A 22,252-nucleotide genomic window follows, 5' to 3' on the forward strand; every position below is an offset into this window, starting at 1 on the left:
TGCCCTTGATCCCAAGACCAAACTTCCACTGACTCCAACTCAGGTTTCACAGAAAGGTACAAGTGGAGAACAGAGAGATCTGTAGTGCAGGTAGGAGAGCTGCGGTGAGGTGGTAAAAGAGTTGTTCCTCCATATGGTTTGTAGTTGGACAGACACTCAAATACTAACAAAAATGGTCCATTGCTAATATATGTTAACCTGCATCATTCTGCAAAGGTGAGACCTAATAATGCACTTTGACACATAAAATAATAATACCTAGCTCTTATCTAGTGCTTTTAGCAGTAGATCTCAAAGTGTTTTACCAATGAAATCAGGACCATTGTCCTCACTGTACAGATAGAGAAACTGAGGCACAGAAGGGAAGTGACTTGCTCAAGATCACCCAGCAGGCTAGTGGCCAAGCCAGGAACAGAGCTTGTGTGTCCTCAGTCCCAGTTTAGTGCTCAGCCCATTAGGCAACACTGATTCTCAGAAAGAAACAGCTTGAGCTCTATCAACCTTTAAAACAGTTTACTGGGTCATATTCTGATCTCAGTTATGCTGTTGTAAATCTGGAATAACACTTCTAGAAATCAGCCACCAATTTAGGTGCTTCAAGATGGATTTAGGGGTAAAATTTTCAAGTGCCCAAGTGATTTAGGAGCCTCGGTCCTATTACTTTTCAGTGGGATGGAGGATCAAATTTTCAAAAGTACCTATGGGCCAGATTTCTGTAAAGGTATTTAGGTGCCTAAAAATGCAGATAGGCACTCATTGGGAGTTAGGTATCTGTGTGCTTTAGAAAATTCCCAGGAATCTATCTGTATTTTTAGACACCAAAATAAGTTTTAAAAATCTGGCTGTAGGAGCCTAACTTTAGACAGTCATTTTTGAAAATCAAGGCCAAAGTGACTTGCTCAGGGATACACTATCAATCAGTGGAAAACACAAGAATAGATCCCAGAAGTCGTAACTCCAAGTCCCCTGCCTTATACTCTAGGCAACATGCTAAATGCAACATGCAGACTCTATTTAATCATTCTCCTCAGTTTTCTAAAACAGCCCTGATTGTCAGAAATAATTACCCAACTACCCTCAACCCTTTTCAAAATCTCTCACCTGTTATGCCCCCCCACCTTTCCCCCAAACCTGTTATCAACTCCACGTACATTCTGCTTCAGTTCATCAATAATTTATCCATTATACAGGAAATAATTAATCTCCATGGACTTTATACATCCTTCACTCCTCTTTATCTCATCCCACACCTGGCTCCCTGGCGCGCCCTTATTAACAAAACTTTCACTACAATCTCATAACAGCTCTTCTAATTGCTCTTCTGGTGGCAAGCTCATTACAAAGCCATGGCCACCTGGACACATTAAAGAAGGTTTGGCGTTCCCCTATGTCCAGCAATGGAAGGAGTGGGACAACTGATTTTTCTATGGGAGAATCCAGAGTAGATGGCAGGCAAGAACATTCGGTTGATGCTCTCTGGCTGAAATACCTTCCAGGCTGCATCTGGTGCTATGTTCCATGGTAGTGGAAGGATAGATACTGGTTTTATTCTTGCTTTTGAACATTACTTCCTTTGCTGCTCCTTGTGAAATGGTGGTTAGGGCAGGACACTGGCAACCTGGATTCCTGTGGGCCAATTAATCCCCTTGTGTATGGTGGTGCAACTCCATTACATTCAGTGATATTGCATCCACTTACACTAGGGCTGAATGTGGCTGCTGGATTCTATTTCTGGTTCTGCTGACTCGTGACATGCCCTTGTACAAGTCACTGAACCTCTTTGCCTCACTTTCCTCCACTTGTGAAGTGGGGATAATAAAATGCACCTAATCTACCTAGTTATCAAGAAAATTAATCAATAGCTGTAAAGTCATGTTGATATGTTTGGATCCCAAACCCAGTGACTCCTGGGTGCTGATTCTGGAATTTTATCTTCACAAATTTACTATTTAATGATGTTAGGGATGGGGCTTAAAGCTTATTTGTTTTTGGAGAAATTAACTTTGGCATGGTGTGTCCTTCACAGCTTTGTCTTTAGCCAAGCACGTCAGTTGCTTATTTGAAGCTAGTGAGTTTATTGTCTACTGCTTGGCTCAGCTCTCTGTGGGCCACAGTATTAGAAAGTTTCCCTCTTCCAGTCAATCTTTGACATCATTATTTAATCCAACAGGTCAGCGAACAGTTGTAAATTGAAATGTATATCAAGGATTAATATTAACACCAATGGTTAAATACAGATCATACCAGCTCCTAAAGATTCTCTGACACTGCTCACTTTATCAGCAATATCTGGTGGGCCACTGGGGCATGAGAAAGGCAGCAGTAACCTGTGGCAACTTCAAAGACCGCCCTTGAAGAGAATCCATCTCTTTCTCTATGGAGAGCCCAGGAGGTGGTGAGCTTGTGGTGGTTGAAAGGTCAGTCCAATAGCTGGTAGAAAGAGAACAGAGTGGGACTCAGAGGGGAGAGAATGTCTGTTCTGCCAAGCTCTTGTCAGCATCAAGCAGAGAGTAGCACCACAATTATTGTTTCACTTTTGGAAGCACATCAGTCCTTTCCTGTACTGGGGAAAAAGTGTAAAAAGAAAAGGAAAAGTCTTGTTGCGCAAGACATTATAGTTTCCCACCTGTGCTAGAGGGAATTCTGAGTCCAATCTCTTTGTCTTATACCTCTCTAGTCCATGTGGAACAGAGGGTGATCACCACTGCCTTCCATCTTTGCTGGTCTCCTTTGCAGAATGAACTTCTTCCCATGTCATTTTGGTAGCTTTCAATTCTACTTCTATTGAATGTTTCCATGTTATCCTGGGTCTACCTTGTTGCCTCTTGCCCTGGGGATTCCAGTTCAACAACTGTCTTGTTATGTCATTTGGGTCTGTCTTCCATGTATGTCCTAGCCATCTCCATTTTAATTTCCTGTCCTGTCGGTTTCTGTTTGTCTTCCTCCAGAATTCTTCATTCGTGATTTTTTTTTTCAGGCTATCTGAAATTGAGGATTTGTCTAAGGTAGCTATTTATGGATATTTGGAAATTTATTAAGACCTTATTAGCTAAACTCCAAGTTTCAGCACCACATAGTGTCTTTACAGTGGTGTTAAATATTTGAGCCAGCTCAATAACCGATTCTCAGTATTCATTGAATTCTATTTGCCTACCTAATCGTCTATGGTATTCCTATACCACCTATCCCCATAAAATTTAAGCATTGAACAAGGTGATTGGGAACTGCAAAGCATTATCTACCATGGATGTCAGAGTGAATTATGTTCTTTGCTTCTCCAGCCTTTAGGACGCCCTTCTCATCTTTATTTTGTTGAATTTCTTCTTCAGTATATAAAATGACTAAAGGTGCATATCTCCAGTAACTCTCCTCACCAGAGTCACATTGCCATCATTTAACTTCTATGCCCCTGGTATTTTATGACTCTTAAAAATAGAATCCCCACAAATCTGAATGAAGAATCCATGATTAATACAAAGGGTTTTCGTTTATCACAGGTCCTATTCTCCCCTGGATTACAGTAAACTATAATAAATATTTTTCTCATTTGGGAAACAGTCTGCATTGCATTGCCTCCTGCTTGTGGATATACTCTAGCAGTCCAAGCCTGAAAATCCCTTGTAATAAATATTCCCCATACTCCTGTCACCCGTAGGTCTTTCCCTAATTTATTCTAGCCTTTCTTAGAATGCCTGACACTGTAATATCTAAGTACCTTTTGGATGTGTACTCAGAAATAAATAAATAGTGACGAGTTTACCAGGCACCTGCTGGTTACAAAGACGCCAGCTAGATCAAGGATCCCATAGATAGGAAGCTGGATTCAAGTGTAGAATAAGTTTCTCTGCATTCAACAGGTTATAGGAAGGAATGTTTTACAAACAGGTGTAGCTGATCTTGTCCCTTCCCCTCTCCTGTTCCCCAATTCAGTGCTCTAAAATGAGGTTTGAAGGCCAGAGAAGCAATAGAGGCTAGGGAATTAAATTCTCAGGCAGTGGGTTTCTTCCACTGATACTTTTATCGGGTCAGGCACATCAAGCTTTAGCCCTTGGTATTTGACTCTGTCCTCTTCTCACCTGGTATTCCCCACTACATGCCTCTTTCCATGAATGTATGTCCCAGCCTAAATGCTGAGGCCCAGGGCTGTCCACCTCCAGTTTTAACCCAGAGTGATACATGGCATGCTTCAACTCCTAGAGTGTACAAGACTGGAGTGCGCAGCAACCTACGCGACACCATGGATTTGCTCATGCACAAATGAATAGGAATCCGCAGTGGTGATGAATCACAGGTCCAGACAGAGCCTGAACATGAAGCTCCCATTTAAAAAAGGGAACGAAATGGTCACTGACTCCAGAGGAAGAAGGACAAGAAGAAGATGTGGACAAATTGGAGAAAGTCCAGAGAAGAGCAACAAAAATGATTAAAGGTCTAGAAAACATGACCTATGAGGGAAGATTGGAAAAAATTGAGTTTGTTTGGTCTGGAGAAGAGAAGACTGAGAGGGGACACGATCAGTTTTCAAGTACATAAAAAGTTGTTACAAGGAGGAGGGAGAAAAATTCTTCTTAACCTCTGAGGATAGGACAAGAAGCAACAGGCTTAAATTGCAGCAAGGGCGGTTTAGGTTGGACATTAGGAAAAACTTCCTAACTCTCAGAGTGGTTAAGCACTGGAATAAATTGTCTAGGGAGGTTATGGAATCTCCATCATTGGAGATTTTTAAGAGCAGGTTAGACAAACACCTGTCAGGGATGGCCTAGATAATACTTAGTCCTGCCTTGAGTACAGGGGACTGGACTAGATAATCTCTCGAAGTCCCTTCCAGTTCTATGATGCTATGAATATCAGCCTCAGGGGATCTGGGGTGAAGAGGCTGCTTTCTGGTACAGGTCTCAATCTGGCAAATGAATACAGAGGCCTGAAATCATTGAGATCCCTTGTTCTGGGGGTAAGTAATTGTTCAGGCTAACACCTGCATGACTCCCTGATAAACGTAACTGTTAATCACAAAGCTTTAAATCTCAGCGGACTGCACTGAAAAGGAGCTCAAAGCAATTATCCCTGCTGTGGAAGTAGGAGACAAACAGGATTTGGAAGCATGATTAACAGTTTACAGAACTGCTGGAGTTTCTTTGCTATTCTTTGTGAAGTTTGAAAAAGGAGGCGCTGGAACGGAAACTCCAGAGTAGTGGGAAAGAATTCACTTTCCAAACGGTCATTGGTGCCTGAAAGTTTAACTGTCTCCAGAGCAATACCAATGATCATTCTTCCTTTTTTATTGCCCTCCGTTTGGTCATATTACCATGGCAACGTGTCTGAATTTCAAAAAGTATGGTGCTGAAATGCAATAGCTATGTTCCAGGATGTATATCCAGATCACTGTTACATTTGAAAACATCATTTATATCCTGGGGAAAATCTTGTTCTGTGTCAAGATAATTTAGGCTGTCAGTTTTTGGAGCACATGATCAGAAACCACCCACGAAGGAGATAAAACAAGAGAGGATGCAAATGTAACAGAAAAAAGAAAAGTGATCAGTGAAAATACAATAATCTGCTGCCCCCTAAATTAAGGCACAGAACCATCCTACTAGCTAGGTGTCATACTGCAAAAACACCCACCACAACCCCCTGATTGGCAGGCTTTGCAGCAGTGCCATGAACTGAACTAAAGTCTCACTTGAGAGGATTCTCTAAAGTTAGGTAGAAGTATTTTGGCATGGCTATAGGTGGGAAACATGATGTGATGCTGCCTGTGATGTGTCTGTTCTGCGGACAGGGACTTCAGTCTCCATGGTTGTCGACTCAAAAACTTTAACCAATGCTAAATAATTTGTGTGTACACTCTCCACATACTCTGCCCACACACCAAATAAAAATCACTTTAGAGTGGAGCCTGTAACATGAGTAGGACCTGAGAGAACAGTCATTTGACATCTTATCAATAACAACTAGTGTTTTGCCTAAACCAGACCATAAATCTGAGAATCAAGGACTTTGAAAAGTTTGGAACTGGATTCAGATTTGAATGTTGTGGTGTGGCTCCATCTCTAGTAAGAGTGCAACAATGGAATATTTTTAGTACTGAAAGCTAGGAGAAATCCATAGCAAATACAGATATAAATGCCGAAGATTTCAGCATCAAATTCCCAGAGGGGACTGGAGAATGTTGGACAATGATTCCAATGTAAGCAGCTAAAGAATCAAAGACTGCAGGTTAAAGGAAAGTGAAGATGAAAATATACAGCAGCCCCACCAGTTTCTGCACAAACACAATCTATATCAAGACGTCTAGTCTGGAGCACAACTTCTCTTTGATGTCCAATGGTCACTGTTTAACCTTTGGAAATCTAGTCCAACCAAGTCTCAGCTTTCCTGCAGAGCATAGCTCTGCTGCTGTTTTTATTGCTTTGTTGGCTGTCACTAGAATTGTGCAGCAAAAGAAAAGCTCCTGAAAATACAATCTGAAGAAACCTGAATGACTTATTTCAGCTGGTAGTAAAAGCTCTATTACAGCTAACAAAGAAGAGGTAGAACTTTTCCAGCCCTTACACTGGAGAAATTTCCAGGGCCATGTGCGGTATTCTATTTCTTGCTAAGATTTTGGAAATGGCTATGTTCATGCAATGGCAAAAAAGGAATCTTTCATTGATGTGGCAATGCTGACTGGATCTCTCTGGGTTGGCTCAGCTTTTTGCAGTGCATTTCTAAATTAGAACCAGCAAAACCACCCTTAGCATACAAGTTGGTCTATAAAAAACAGAGGGTCCTGTGGCACCTTTAAGACTAACAGAAGTATTGGGAGCATAAGCTTTCATGGGTAAGAACCTCACTTCTTCAGATGCAAGTAATGGAAATCTCCAGAGGCAGGTATAAATCAGTATGGAGATAACGAGGTTAGTTCAATCAGGGAGGGTGAGGTGCTCTGCTAGCAGTTGAGGTGTGAACACCAAGGGAGGAGAAACTGCTTCTGTAGTTGGATAGCCATTCACAGTCTTTGTTTAATCCTGATCTGATGGTGTCAAATTTGCAAATGAACTGGAGCTCAGCAGTTTCTCTTTGGAGTCTGGTCCTGAAGTTTTTTTGCTGTAATATGGCTACCTTTACATCTGCTATTGTGTGGCCAGGGAGGTTGAAGTGTTCTCCTACAGGTTTTTATATATTGCCATTCCTGATATCTGACTTGTGTCCATTTATCCTCTTGCATAGTGACTGTCCAGTTTGGCCAATGTACATAGCAGAGGGGCATTGCTGGCATATGATGGCATATATAACATTGGTGGACATGCAGGTGAATGAGCTGGTGATGTTGTAGCTGATCTGGTTAGGTCCTGTGATGGTGTTGCTGGTGTAGATATGTGGGCAGAGTTGGCATCGAGGTTTGTTGCATGGGTTGGTTCCTGAGTTAGAGTTGTTATGGTGCAGTGCGTGGTTGCTGGTGAGAATATGCTTAAGGTTGGCGGGTTGTCTGTGGGCGAGGACTGGCCTGCCTCCCAAGGTCTGTGAAAGTGAGGGATCATTGTCCAGGATGGGTTGTAGATCACTGATGATGCGTTGGAGAGGTTTAAGCTGAGGACTGTAGGTGATGGCCAGTGGAGTTCTGTTGGTTTCTTTTTGGGGCCTGTCTTGTAGCAGGAGGCTTCTGGGTACACGTCTGGGTCTGTTGATTTGTTTCTTTATTTCCTTGTGTGGGTATCGTAGTTTTTGAGAATGCTTGGTGAAGATCTTGTAGGTGTTGGTCTCTGTCTGAGGGGTTGGAGCATATGCGATTGTACCTCAGTGCTTGGCTGTAGACGATGGATCGTGTGGTGTGTCTGGGGTGAAAGCTGGAGGCATGAAGGTAGGCGTAGCGGTCGGTGGGTTTTCGGTATAGGGTGGTGTTAACGTGGCCATCGCTTATTTGTACGGTGGTGTCTAGGAAGTGGACCTCCCATGTAGATTGGTCCAGGCTGAGGTTGATGGTGGGGTGGAAGCTGTTGAAATCATGGTGGAATTCTTCCAGGGTCTCCTTCCCATGGGTCCAGATGATGAAGATGTCATCAATGTAGCGTAGGTAGAGAAGGGGCGTGAGTGGACGAGAGCTGAGGAAGCATTGTTCCAGGTCAGCCATAAAAAAGTTGGCATATTGTGGGGCCATGCGGGTGCCCATAGCGGTGCCACTGGTCTGGAGGTATATATTGTCACCAAATTTGAAATAATTGTGCGTGAGGATAAAGTCACAGAGCTCAGCAATAAGTTGTGCTGTGTCATCATCAGGGATACTGTTCCTGACAGCTTGTATTCCATCTGTGTGTGGGATGTTTGTGTAGAGAGCCTCTACATCCATGGTGGCTAGGATGGTGTTTTCTGGGAGGTCACCAATGCATTGTAGTTTTCTCAGGAAATCTGTGGTGTCACGGAGATAGCTGGGAGTGCTGGTGGCGTAGGGTCTGAGTAGGGAGTCCACATATCCAGACAGTCCTTCAGTGAGAGTGCCAATGCCCAAGATGATGGGGCGACCAGGATTTCCAGGTTTGTGGATCTTGGGTAGTAGATAGAATAATCCCGGTCGGGGCTCTAAGGGTGTGTTGATTTGTTCCTGTGTTAGTGTAGGGAGTGTCCTGAGTAGATGGTGCAGTTTCTTAGTGTATTCCTCAGTGGGATCTGAGGAAAGTGGCCTGTAGAATTTGGTATTGGAGAGTTGTCTGGCAGTCTCCTTCTGGTAGTCAGACCTGTTCATGATGACAACAGCACCTCCTTTATCAGCCTCTTTGATGATAATGTCAGGGTAGTTTCTGAGGCTGTGGATGGCATTGCGTTCTGCACGACTTAAGTTATGAGGCAAGCGATGTTGTTTTTCCACAATTTCTGCCTGTGCACGTCGGCGGAAGCATTCTATGTATAGGTCCAGACTGTCATTTCGACCCTCAGGAGGAGTCCATGTGGAGTTCTTCTTCCTGTGTTGTTGGTGGGAGGGTATCTGTGTATCAGTGCGCTGTTCAGTGTTATCTTGAAAGTATTTTTTGAGTCGGAGGCGGCGAAAGTAGGCTTCCAGATCACCGCAGAACTGTATCATGTTCGTGGGGGTGCTGGGGCAAAAAGAGAGTCCCCGAGATAGGACAGACTCTTCTGCTGGGTTGAGTGTGTAGCTGGATAAATTGACGATATTGCTGGGTGGGTTAGGGGTACCCCTGTTGTGGCCCCATGTGGCAGGTAGGATTTTGGACAGCTTACGGTCCTTTTTCCTTTGTAGAGAGGTGAAGTGTGTAATGTAGATCTCCTGTCTTATTATAGTAAAGTCCATTTGTGTGGAGGGTTGGTTATTTATGAAAGTCTCCAGGTTGGAGAGCTCTTTCTTGATGTTTTTCTGTTTGCTGTATAGGATGCTGATCAGGTGGTTCCTCAGTTTCTTTGGTAGTGTATGGCATAATCTCTCCCTGTGGTCTGTGCAGTATGTAGATAGCAATGGATTTTTCACCTTCAGTCCATTTGGTATGATGTCCATCCGTTTGCATTTGGAAAGGAAGATGATATCTGTCTGTATTTGTGCAAGTTTCTTCATGAGGTTGATAGATTTCCATTCCATACGGTTAAATGCAGTGCCTTGCATGGTGTCAAGTATCAGAGGGGTAGCCGTGTTAGTCTGAATCTGTAAAAAACAACAGAGGGTCCTGTGGCACCTTTAAGACTAACAGAAGTATTGGGAGCATAAGCTTTCGTGGGTAAGAACCTCACTTCTTCAGATGCAAGAAATGGAAATCTCCAGAGGCAGGTATAAATCAGTATGGAGTTGGTCTATGACTTTGCTATTCATTTTCTTTACAATATCAGAACGTGCCTTCTCTAAATTTCATCTGTGATCTAGATGAAGGCTTAGAAACCACTCTAATCAAAACTGATGTTACCAAAAGTGGGAGAATAACATTATGGCCTCTGTTCTGACATCTGCGTGCTGTCTCTGCTAGCATTTCAAGGCTGAAAAGCCAGAGGATCTTCCTTCTGGGGACACTCTGGTGTAAAAGGTATTCTGCGGTAGGGCAGTCCTACGCCACCCCTCACAGCCCCTGGTTTAGGGGAGCGTGCAGGGGGCTAGCTGGCGGAAGGAGGGGTATTCCAGAAGGAGAAGGCATGAGTAATGCATTCCAGCTGTTGCGTCATCCTTGAGGCTGCTTAAGTTTGTGCCAATGAACCAGCCCCTTGCCTGCCCCAGATTCTGGAAAGTGCAAAGGTGAAATAAAGACACCTTTGCCCCGCTCCCTCACTATTTCTGTGCCACACTCAGCTCAGCTAGAACAGAGATTTAGGGCATTATTATTCCTCAAATAATGCACTAGGCTTTTATGGCAGTTTACCAGCACTGTGTCAGAGAAGGTCCATGCCCTGAGGTGCTGATTGCACATGGTGTTTTGGACAGACATAATCAAACAACAGAAGGATTAAAGTGCAGATTTACTGGAAAAAGTAGCTATGAACAAATGGCACCTTCTTACTCAGATCTACCCACCACAGTGTGTGCAGGAGAATATCTGCTGACTTGCGTAACAAATAAGAATTTCTATGGCTTTTTACGCCTGTTCTCCCTGCTGCACTAACGTAGCTGAGAAAGCATGAGCTGGATGCTACCCCTGCTTGCACATCGTTAGCAGAATTGTGTATTAAGTTCCTGTCATTCACAATGTGCAAACTCATTGAATGCGGTGGCATTGTGTGGTGTCATTTAAGCCCTGGCTGAGTGTTGCAATGCCTAAGTCCCTTTGTGGCTCTGGGCCCGTGAGGTTAAGGGCTAGATCCACAAATGTACTTAGACATCCTGCCACCTGGTGGAATCTACAGCCCCAAGTTAAGTGCCCAAGCTCCCTGTGTAATGTGCGGAGAGGGTTAGGCTCCTAAGAATGGCATTCACAAAAGCCAGCATGCTGAGCAAGGAACTGCCTAAATTAGACAGTAGGAAATGCCAAACAGGAAATTCTTCTCAGGGAGCTAGGCACCTAACTCTCGGGCAAAGGGAAGTGCCTCCCTGCACTTGGGATTCACAGCTGTGAACCCTCTCCTGGCATTCGATACCTAACGCAGATCAGTCTTTTCTCACAAAAAAGGAGGACCCCCCCCAACTCCTATACAGCCTAAAGGCCAGTGGTTAGAGTGCTCACCCAGGATGTAGGAGACCCAGCTTCAAATCCCCACTCTGCCTGATTTAGACCAGTGACTTGAACCCAGGGGTCACCCTCACTTCCCAGGTGAGTGCCCTAACCACAGGGCTATAGGGTATTCTCAATCTCTCCTGTTGAAAATGTTCCACGTTGTATGAAATACTTAAATTTTCATTGGAGCAGCGAGAGGGAGGCTGTCCCAAGAAAATGGGAGGCAGCCTGAAAAGGGCATGAAGTCAAGGGTGGGTAAAGTGGACAAAGGGAGCAGACCAGAAGGATGAATATATCACAGAGGGAATGATCCTAATTCCAAAGTGCCCTGGAGACAGCAGGATGGTGAGCTGCTTGCAGTAACATGCTATCAATGTGAAATCACACACCTAGGGAAAGAAGATAAACAGCATGGTTAAAAAATTGCAGAACATCTACCTGGAAATTGGAAAAGAAACAGAAAATCTAAGAGTGATATGTGGTAGTATTTATACTGTATGAACTCAGAGTGATAATGGAGACAAATGTGTCAATACTGAATCTTGAAGGGGATTTTATGTAAAACTAGAGATTGCACTACAAAGTCTTGGAATAGTGGGTATCATTCTGTATACTTTAAAGTGTAATTTTATCTGAAAAGTGACTGTAAAAATGGCACCATTTGGTCCTCTATTGATTGTCTCTTGGTGATTTCTGGATCATATCTGCTCAGTTTGCAAAGGAATATGAGTTCCTTCTAGGTGCCAGCCCTGCAACTCCAGCCTGGAGACTGAAAACCCACTTGGGTCCTTTCATCATCAACAATAATGTTGTAGTAATAGTTGTTCTGTAGGACCTCGGAGGAAAAAATAGTAAAAAGATATTTCAGTCCCTAAAGTCAGCAGACAAGACTCCGAATACATAGGGGGGCTCAGATCAGTTGAGTGAGAACATGCCATTTTTTACATATTCCCTTTTCACTCAACTTTAAGGCCATTGAAAATCAAGAGAGAAATACAGAGAAGGGCACTGCAGCAAAGATTGGTGGAGATGGTACATAAGGAGTGAAGTCCCCTTAGTGAGAATGCACTGTCCCCGGCCTTCCTGAGATTATACGAGGGTGGCAGTAGGTTGTTAATTTGACTGTCTCAACTGCAATAATATCACATGGGGAGAAAGGTGATTTCTAACATAACCAGCGCTCAACCCATTTAAAGTAAAAATCAATACTTTTATTTGCTCATGGAAATTGACGCAGAAGCCAGTGCAGGTATCAATGTAATGTGATCCCAGCAAGAGAATCCTTTAAGAACTTGCATCCTAGAAATATCTCCTGTCCTCTCTCATCATTTTCTTCCTTCAATCTCTCTCAGATTAGTTCATTTTGAATTCAAGTTGCAATCTTTCTCATTAGCAGACACTAATTTATTATTTGAGTGCCTCACAAACACTTAACCTGCTTCCTCAAATGTTTGGAGGATTTATTGGGGAAACAACAAAGAAAATATTATTCCTCTTGAAAGTGCTCTGTTTATTTAAAACTGAAAGTAAAGGGATCTCCTTTTGCAGTTGGACTGCTTTGATAGTTTCACTACCACACCATGCTGGGAAATAGGTTCAACAGCTCTACTGAAGCCATCGGCAGTAGGTCATCTATGTGCCTCCTGCTGTTAGGGTCTAGCTTGCAAAGAGCGTTTATAGGGAAAAGTTCTTCCACTTGTTAGAATCCTGTGTGCACATCATTTCAGTTAAGAAAACCACTGAAGACCTTGAGAGCAGCTTGCATGGGGGTATCAGTTCACATATTACAGGAACCTAGGATTTGTCATCAGATCATTGGTCTGTCAAATCTGTTACCCTGCAATACCTGATGTTTCCTGGTGAAAAATTCCTATAATGCATCTGGGTACTTGTGCAATGCTGTGCAGAAGGAGGGACTGGGGGAAATGCCTTCTTGATCCTGTGGTGATTAGCAGACACCCTCAGTGTGTGATGTAATTCCCATCATTGGTCTGTAAATGAATGCTCTTTTTTGGTGCAGGCTTTCATTAAGCACTTACTGTTCTTGCTTTCACTGCGTTCAGTGATGTCATGTATGTGATGTTACTTCTTTAATGCTCGTGATTCTGCCACATTGGTGTCCCCGTCTCCCCATCCTATTCTGAGGGTTAAAGAAATGTGTGCCAGTGGTTAGAATGGTCGCTACACTCTTTTTTTTTGGTGTTTCCACCCATGATGGGAAGCTATTCCAAGAGCCAGAACAGCGGTTTACACAGTATGCAGTTGCATTAAGCTGCACTTCATGTTTCACAAGTTGCTACACTACAGTATGCAACACGCAAAGTGACAGGCATAAAAACAACGGCGTATGTTTGAATGCTTGGTAAACCATTCTTGAACAGATACCTTTCCTAGCCTTCTGTAACAAGGCCCAAACCCTGGGCAGAGTAAAAAACCCTCACTCTCTTCTGGCTTTATCAACAACACAATATAATGTTTAACACAAGCTTTCTCCCCAAGGTTGGCTGCTTTTAGGGTTCCTCCGGTCCCACAGGACTGCTCAGCCCCTACCCTAGATCTATTCTCTAGAGAGCCACTCCCCTCATTTTATTATACCTAGCTCTTACAGCACTTTTCTTCACAACCCCCATTTTTACAGATGGGGCAGCTGAAGCACAGAGAAGTGAAGTGACATGTCCACTATGCCACACTAAGGTAATAAGCCAGCTGCGTTAGTGAGTCAGAAGCTGCTTAACCTTTACCCAGCAGGTTCAATGCCTGTTACCAGGACCAGGTGTTTCAGGAAAACATTGCTAGTCTGTTACATAGTTTTTATAGACTAAGAATCTACCTGACCCTTCACTCAAAAGTTGCAACAAACCTAAATTGAAATTAGATGTCCCTGTTTTTCACCTTCTCACACCTCCTGGTGCTGGCTGGGACTGGATGCAGAAGTGCTGACAGAGCATGAAGACAATTGTTTCCAGGGAACTTCTGTGCTGTGTAGAGCTGAGTGAATTTTTTTTGGAAAAAAAATGTATTTGCCAAAAAAAAAATTATGAAGTTTTGGGTCCACAAACTATTCACGAATTTGCCAAATAGTTTCAGTCAATATTTTTTGGGGGGTGTCTAGATTTAAAAGAGGACTTAGGTACCACTCACAAAACTGAGGAGGGGGTGGTGCTACCCTTAAATAATAGCCCAGTAATTAGAGTACACACCCAAGTTCAGCTACCCATGCCGTCTGAGTTAGGGTAGGAACTTGAATGTGTGTCTTCTCTATTGTAGGCGAGGGACCTAACCATTGGGCTATAGGATCTTCTTGAGTGAGTCAATCTCTCTCTCTGGCCCAATGAATACTTAAATGTACGCAGTGGAATAACTTCAACTGGAGAGATGGAGGCTCTCCCCCCACCCTGCAATGTTCTATAGCCCTATGGTTAGGGCACACACCTACACTTAAGAAATGAAAGTTCAGATCCATATGCCAAATCTGGCAGAGTGGGGGGCTGAAACCCAGATCTCATACATCCCAGGTGAGTGCTTTTAGCTAGAGGATGGGGGAGGCAACACCCCGTTCACAATTTTTTGCATAGCCTTTCCACATTTTCTTTACTTTTAATAAAGAAGTGGTTAGACATGTCCAACATTGAAACAAAATGTTTTGTTTGACCTGAAACAAATTTTTGTTTCAATTTGATCTGTAACATTTTTTTGGGTTGTTTCTGTTTGCTGGCTAAATCAGTTCTTTGCACAGCTGTACCCCTGAGCGTAAGCAGGAGTTTCTGGAGAACTTCAGGGGATCTCTCTTCTTGTGAGATTTCCCACCCAATTTTGCAGATTCTGTAATTTCAAAAAAAGAAAAAATCTGAACATTTGGTATTTGTATGACTAACCTGAATTCTGAACTTTTTGAGGCTTTTCCATCACTAATGTGTATGTGTCTTGTTTTTTCAGCCATAATCCAACATGATGTACAGTGTTGTAGTGGTTTAGTCTGTGACTCACCTAACTGTAGCTTGATGTAAAAGCTGTGGTCCATTAGCCCCAAGAATCAGAGCAGCACAGACCGCAGTGGAGTTCCTTGTAGGAAAATGACAGTGCCAAGAAGGTTACTCCTGAGAAGAATGCAAACTATCAATCATTTTTGATGTAGAGTTACTGCAGTTTTGTAGCATTCCAAATGTTCAATGAATTTTGATACCATAATTTTTCATTGACATATAATGCTTATACTGTTACGAGTTTCTTTACAGGATCAAAACAATTGCCACACCAATCAAGGAGCAAAATAAATCATGCATATAATTATTGGTAGAGATGGGCTGAAGATGAAAAATTTCAATCTAGATCCACATTTTGCAAACCCCAACATTTGGGAGTGTTAGATCATTGGCTCATTATAAAGATAGAAGCCAGTTGCAAAATACAAATCCATATTCTGATTTCTAAATACCCGCAAAGTTCAAAGAAGTTTGGTTCAGCCCTATAACTAATTCCTATATAAAATATAATGTTTATACTTCTCTTAATGACAGTGTAATAACTGGCACTCAACACTGGAGTGCCTCTTGTTGGCTTGATATGGAACTGCAGCTATGTCTCTGCCTTGGTTTTCCCAGCTGGCTGTCAGTAAATTCAATGAGACTTACATACAGTGAACTATGCCCCTTCAGGGGTCTAATCTATTTAAACAAGCTTTCGCCTTCTGCCACAGGTCCCCGGGCTTCTCCATTGTCTGGAGCTCAGCAGTCTCTCCCCTGCTGACTCAGGGTATCTCCCAGGCCTCCCTGCCTGGAGAACTTTGCACTTTGTCTCCTCTGGAGCTTTTTCTCTCTGTGTTCTGGGGGCTGTTCCTCACCCTGAGAGCCTTTGCTCACCAGAGAGACTCCAGCAGGAGTAGCTTCCTACCCAGCTCTCCTGAGGTGCTCACTTCCTCTCTTTTTTCTGGCTCCTGCCTGAGCACTCATAACTCTTTATTAGGCCCAGATGTTCCTTAACTAATAACTACCATCCAGTTAGACATCCACAGGTGGATCTGGGCTGTCTTACTCTCCTCAGCAGAACCTGTCACTGGGAGGTGGGGTGACTGACCCCTCAAAGGGCCAGCCACAATGACCTATCTTTCTCCCCCTGAGCTGACCTGTACTCAAAGGCAGGCTCGACAAAAACCAACTCTTGATCATGTCCTGCAGCCAAGGGGGTACTTCCTGCCTTGCTGTCACAAGGAAGTCTACAAGACCTCTGGCGATCTTTGTATTCTTGTCATTGAAGTACGAAGCGCCCAAGAGTGTTGTTCCCCAGAGTCCTGTGTAGCTCAAGTGATGAACCAAATCCCCAGTAGTCTTTGGCATGTCGTAGTTCAGAACAGCCTGTACTCCCTTGGAAGTCAAGCCCTCTGGCAATAATCAGAGATCATCAATAGCATTGGGCCTTCACGGTTGGTAAGTCACTGTAAAGCTGTCTCGTGGTCTCTTCAAGAGCAGCTGCCCAGAATACACTCACATGCATACCCTTCAGAGTTACGGGACTCCTTCATCCAGACTAGCGCCTTTGTTAGTGTTTCAAATTACAACTGACTGCAACAATCTTTTTTCCCCATAGTCTTCAGTAAAGGAACAATGGGAGCCCATTTCTGATCCTCTTGCAGCCACATGACTGTGTGTGTGATGTTATCAGTTGAAGAAGTACCTTTATGCCCCTCTCCTTGTGGGGTCATCTTTTCTTTAGGCTGGATTTCTGTTTAGCCCGACTCCGGTAATGGCTTTGTATTGCTGTTCCCAGGCCTCTGGGTGGGGAGACGACCCTGTCTCTTCCTTCTTTATTTCAGTGTCCTCTTGGTTGCGTAGTTTTACAGCACTAACATGGTGGCTTTTCCCTTCAGTGGGCCGAAGCCCCACCTCAAGTACCCAATCCTATGCAATGTGCACATTCACCATGAATAGTGCCCCCTCATGCCTGGAGGCAGCATTGCAGAAATCCAAGCCAAGTCACATACAAGTTCAAATGCCTTCTGGGGTAACAAAAGGTCAAACTGAAAGTCCATGACAAATGCTCAGACTAATAATTCTTGTGCCTCTCTCAGGCTCCCCTGAAGTCCTCTTCTTCTTGGCCCCTGCAGAGCTTCTCTTATGTTTGTTCTCCCCAGCAGGATTCCTTACTGTCTCCCTTCCCCCGGGATTCTGGCAGGGACTGCCTACAAGGAGCAGGAGGAGCCGTATCTCTGGCATCACCCACCGGAGCCTGCCCTGCTCCCTCTGGGTCTCTGCTATTTCCTGTTGCCCTTGCAGAATGCCAGCCTCAGGACTGTCTTCCTGGATGCTTGCCCCGTGTTCCAGGGGCTCATCTTAGGAATTAGCTCTACTCCCATGGCTCTGCTCTCTGACTACAGCCAGCCCCAAACTGCTGGACCCTCCTTTGCAAGCTCTCCCCTCAGAGTGAATTTCCAGCTCTGTTTAAGTCATCCTTCCTGACTCCCTGCAGCGGGAGTAACTAATTATCAGTAAGCTGCTGAATCACCATTAGCTGGGGGCGAGGCTGAGCCCGGCCAGCCAGCCAGTGACAGTCAGACTGAAGGATCCAGTTCTGGTCTATTTTGGTGGTTTCCAAGATCTGGTCTGCAGAGCATTTGCTGGTGGCCCAGAGCGAGCTGGGTGGTCATATGGTGCTGGCTTTCCCTTGTTGCTTTCAGTTGCTACACTGCATTAAAAGACAGGAAAAAATATTCAATTCTTTCCAATGTAAACTGTTGTTGAAGTTGTCACAGGGATGCTGTGCAATCATGAATGGAAAAGGAGGTTGCCCATGCAGTTGCAAAAGGGACAGGACATGGGTGCACACAACTGTGAATGAGTAGGGAGGTATCTATGTGTGACCATTGGTGCCTGGTGGGGAGCCACATTGAGATTGCTCAATCAGGGCAAACTGCAAAGAATGGGGCAGATGATCCCCCAAATTGGTGGTTATTCTAATAATTAGATTCACCAAACCAGCAAAAAACAGCTTCTACAACACCTTACTGGTTACCCACAAGCCAAAAATACAGCTCCCTTAAAGCAATTCAGCCTTGGGCTCCCACACAGACAGTCAAGGCAAATATGAGGATTACTGAAAATCTTGTTAATCATAAAGTTCTACCAATCCCAAGGGATCAGACACATTACCTGCCAGGTCCATGAATATTTCAGATCTCACACAAATACACGCACGCTTACAACCAATTCTATTAACTAAACTAAAAAATTATTAAAAAGAAAAGAGAGAGAGAGTATTGTGGTTAATAGGTCATTATACATACAGGTATGAATAAAGTTCTTAGGTCAAAAAGTACAGGAGTACTTGTGGCACCTTAGAGACTAACACATTTATTTGAGCATAAGCTTTCGTGGCCTACAGCCCACTTCTTCGGATGCATAGAAGAAGTGGGATGTAGCCCATGAAAGCTTATGCTCAAATAAATTTGTCAGTCTCTAAGGTGCCACAAGTACTCCTGTTCTTTTTGCGGATACAGACTAACACGGCTGCTACTCTGAAACCTGTTCTTAGGTCAGTTTCATAGTAGAGATGGTGAGCTGCTGAATTGCAAAAAGTTCTTTCCAGAATCAGTTCATCAGGTTATAGTCCAAATAGGCAGTCCATATACAGTGTTTATTGAATTTATTCCATGAGAGTTAGCAGGGTAATCCAGACTGGAGCTGAAGACCTGGGTCTTGCGACTCAAGCTTCCCCTGACCAAGCTTAAGCAGATCTGAGATAACAGGATCAGGGCCCTAGAGTTCTTTTATCGATCTCTGGCAGGCTGTTAATAGCCTTTGGACAGGAGGTATTCCTTGGGTGAAGCATTGTGGCTTTGAAATAAAACCTCCTATTTCCTATGTATACACAGGTAACTAGTTGCATTCATCAGCATAAGGTAATTATCCATTAAGCAGTTCATAGACAGTTTGCTACAAACTTTAAAGAGAAATATATACAATGATATTACACCCAAGTTTCATCTAAATGTTAATATCCCCTTTTGATCTCTCAGTTAATAGAATATAGTAACAGACAGGAACATCTGGTTACATTGTTAACCTCTAACAAGATATAGGTCAGTGGTTCTAAAACTTTTGTAATGGTGATCCCTTTCAAATAGCAAACCTCTGAGTGTGACCCCCCCTTATAAATTAAAAACACCTTTTTATATATTTAACACCATTATAAATGCTGGATGCAAAGCAGGGTTTGGGGTGGAGGCTGACAGCTCGTGACCCCCCACGTAATAACCTCATGACCCCCTGAGGGGTCCCGACCCCCAGTTTGAGAACCCCTGATATAGATAAACACAGACAAATACAATCACTATCTTCTTCTAATTCTAAGGAATGGCCTTAATTACCATTTATATACTTTTCTGATATGTCTTTAAAGGTTGAATTTACGTCATTTAGCTTGCTAGTCGCGTAACCCAGTCTGGCTCTGTGTCACACCATGAGACAAGCTTTTGACTAGGATGTTAGTCCATACCGTGAAAAAAAATTGAGTCTGCCAATCTACTTGTATACTGGATTCCACATATTATTGTCCAGCAAATAATGTAACGGGGGAGAGGGGAGGGGATTTGCTTTTGTGCTATTTTCACTGCTCTAAAAATGATGGGCCTGATTCATCATTGTCCTTGTATAATCATTTATGCTAATGCACAGTGAATGTACAATACTACTATTCTGGTCTGGTGGCATTTTACCCTTGCTTTGCCCTGGTGTAAATGGTGGTGCAGGGTAGTAGTGAATCAGGCCTGATGGCTCTCCATCCAGTTGTGTGATGCACATTACCTTTATATGAGCGAATGGTCATTTTTCGTTTCTCTTAAAAACCTTTGGCTGTGTTTATTGTCCATGAAATTGAGGGAATTATAACGCTGGCTTGAACAAGCAGATGTCCCAAGTGTTTCCTGGTCCTGATCTGTAACACCCAGCATCTTCCAGTTATTGTCCTATCATAAGCAGAGACTGAATTGTCACTCACACTGAAATGCATGCTAACGTGGACATATGGGGACTAGGGAGAGAAGCTACACGTCATACAAAACAGTATAAAGTGGAATACTGCAATTCTGGGTTTATCTCAGCAAGAAACAATTCCTAATGAAGTTATATCGGATTTTAATGTTTTCAGAAAGCTCCTCAAAGCAAAATAATTCCCCAAAGGAAAAAAATAGAGAGTAAGTTTGAATACTCTAGCGTTGTTTATCTGCTTGGTACTTGAGTATGATTTTTTTTCAGGTCTTGCATTGGATTAGTCATGTTTACTGTAATCTTTTCCTGTTAGCTCTCTGAAAATAGACAAAGGGTAAACACAAGTGTTCAGAAAAATAAGTGAGGGGAAGAATAGCATACAATATTTGTTTTAAAATGGCATTTATGAGACATAATGTATTTATGCTATTACCTGGGTGTTGTCTGCTGTGTCTCATATTCAAGCAACCTTTCACAATTCAACTTTGCAGGCTCCAAGGAAATGCAGTTTCTACTCCTTCTGAGAAGAGCAATAGGACTGTGCACTGGCTGGTTAGATTGGTAACTGTCCAGTTTAGTCCATAGCCTCTAGGGATATTATAAAGACAATTTCTGAAACCTTATTTCCTTTCTAGATGATCTAATCTGAAATGAGACCTCAGTTCTGGGTTAAGGCACATAGTTTGGAGAACTAATTTGAAAACATGTAATATACATCTTAACCTCCACATTCCCTCTACAGGATAAACATATTAAATTTAAATTGGAGTTTAAAATAATCTACAATAGACCAGTGATTTCTTGGGCTGTTGTACCAAATTCTGAGTTCATTTATAGCATAGTAAATTTGGAACAATTGCACTGAAGTCAACCGAGTTAACTGTTGACTGTTGAGATAACTGAAATCAGAATCTTGACCCAGTGACCTCAGCTGTATCAACCAGGGTTGAAAAAATTAATATTACATCACTGATGTAGGTATTTAATTTACAGCAGCTAGAACTTTCTTTCTCTCCCAGCTTAAAGGCTCAACAGCATAGTCTTACACAGATCCCCATGCAGTGTTGCCAGCTCTCAAAATGTTATCTCCAGGCTCACGATATCTAGTGTTTTACTTGGAGCCACATCTCTTGGAGTCAGGGGATTACATGAGAATTCCAGCCTTCATTTAAAAAAATAGTGAGTTTCTAGCCCTCGTGGTTGTTGTGAAAAGCTGGAAAATGTGACCTGAGTGCACCCTAAAGGCTCAGAAATCAAATAAAAAGACCCCCCCACAAGTATTATTATTTAAAATGTTCATGATTTTTAAGCCAATTTTATGATTTTTTTACACCTGACTCATGATTTCTGACTGCTTGGGGTTGACAATACTGGTATTTTGTGTGTGTGTGCGCGCGCATGTATGTATGTACTCCCCATTAACTTTTCTGAACCTGCAATGGATCCTTAGCTACTCCAAGTCACAATCTCATTTGCTCTGGGATGTGGAGCACTCCAAGCTTCATGTAGGTTAGCACACATGCCACTGACTGGGAAATAGGGAGCAGCATTGCACTGGAGCCCAGCACAAAGGGTAGATGTTGTGGAGAGGTTCAGCCTAATATAGGGAAAAAGGCAGAAGTACCAGCAGGAGCAGCAGTGCTTTGGGACCAGGCACAACAAGGATTGTTTTTAAGGGCTTGTTTACACGACCAGTCCTGCAATGTATGTTAAATTCAACAACTGGGGGAAAAGCATCAATAATCTATCAAAAATGTGTTCTCTCTTGTTGTTCCCTTTTCTAGAAAAAACAAGTGAGTCAGACAAAGATCCGGGTGATCTCCACTATCCTCTTCATCCTAGCAGGGTGCATTGTCTTTGTGACCATCCCTGCAGTCATTTTCAAACAGATTGAAGGATGGACAGCCTTGGAGTCCATTTACTTTGTGGTCATCACTCTGACCACGGTTGGCTTTGGCGATTTTGTAGCAGGTAAGTAATCTGAGCATTGAAATGTCATCCTCAGTCTAGTGGCCCCAGGTAGAAGTGCCTTGGCTCCAACACATTTTTCTAAGGTGCATAGCAGGCTTTTAAAAACATATTGAATTCCACTGAAAATGATTCCGAATGTCTTCATCTGTGTCACTGTGCAACTGACAAATAACACAGCAG

At 43.1% G+C, this 22,252-nt stretch overlaps 1 protein-coding gene across 1 annotated transcript in view; it reads left to right on the plus strand.

Moving 5' to 3' along the window:
* Nucleotides 1–22,252, plus strand: part of KCNK10 (potassium two pore domain channel subfamily K member 10) — a 62,284-nt gene that overhangs the window by 34,241 nt on the left and 5,791 nt on the right. The window contains exon 4 of the mRNA XM_065403942.1: nt 21,886–22,072. Within this exon, the coding sequence (XP_065260014.1) occupies nt 21,886–22,072 (187 nt within the window). The remainder of the gene's footprint in view (nt 1–21,885; nt 22,073–22,252) is intronic.

Source organism: Emys orbicularis, chromosome 4, assembly GCF_028017835.1.
Source record: "Emys orbicularis isolate rEmyOrb1 chromosome 4, rEmyOrb1.hap1, whole genome shotgun sequence".
NCBI classification, from domain to species: Eukaryota; Metazoa; Chordata; order Testudines; family Emydidae; genus Emys; species Emys orbicularis.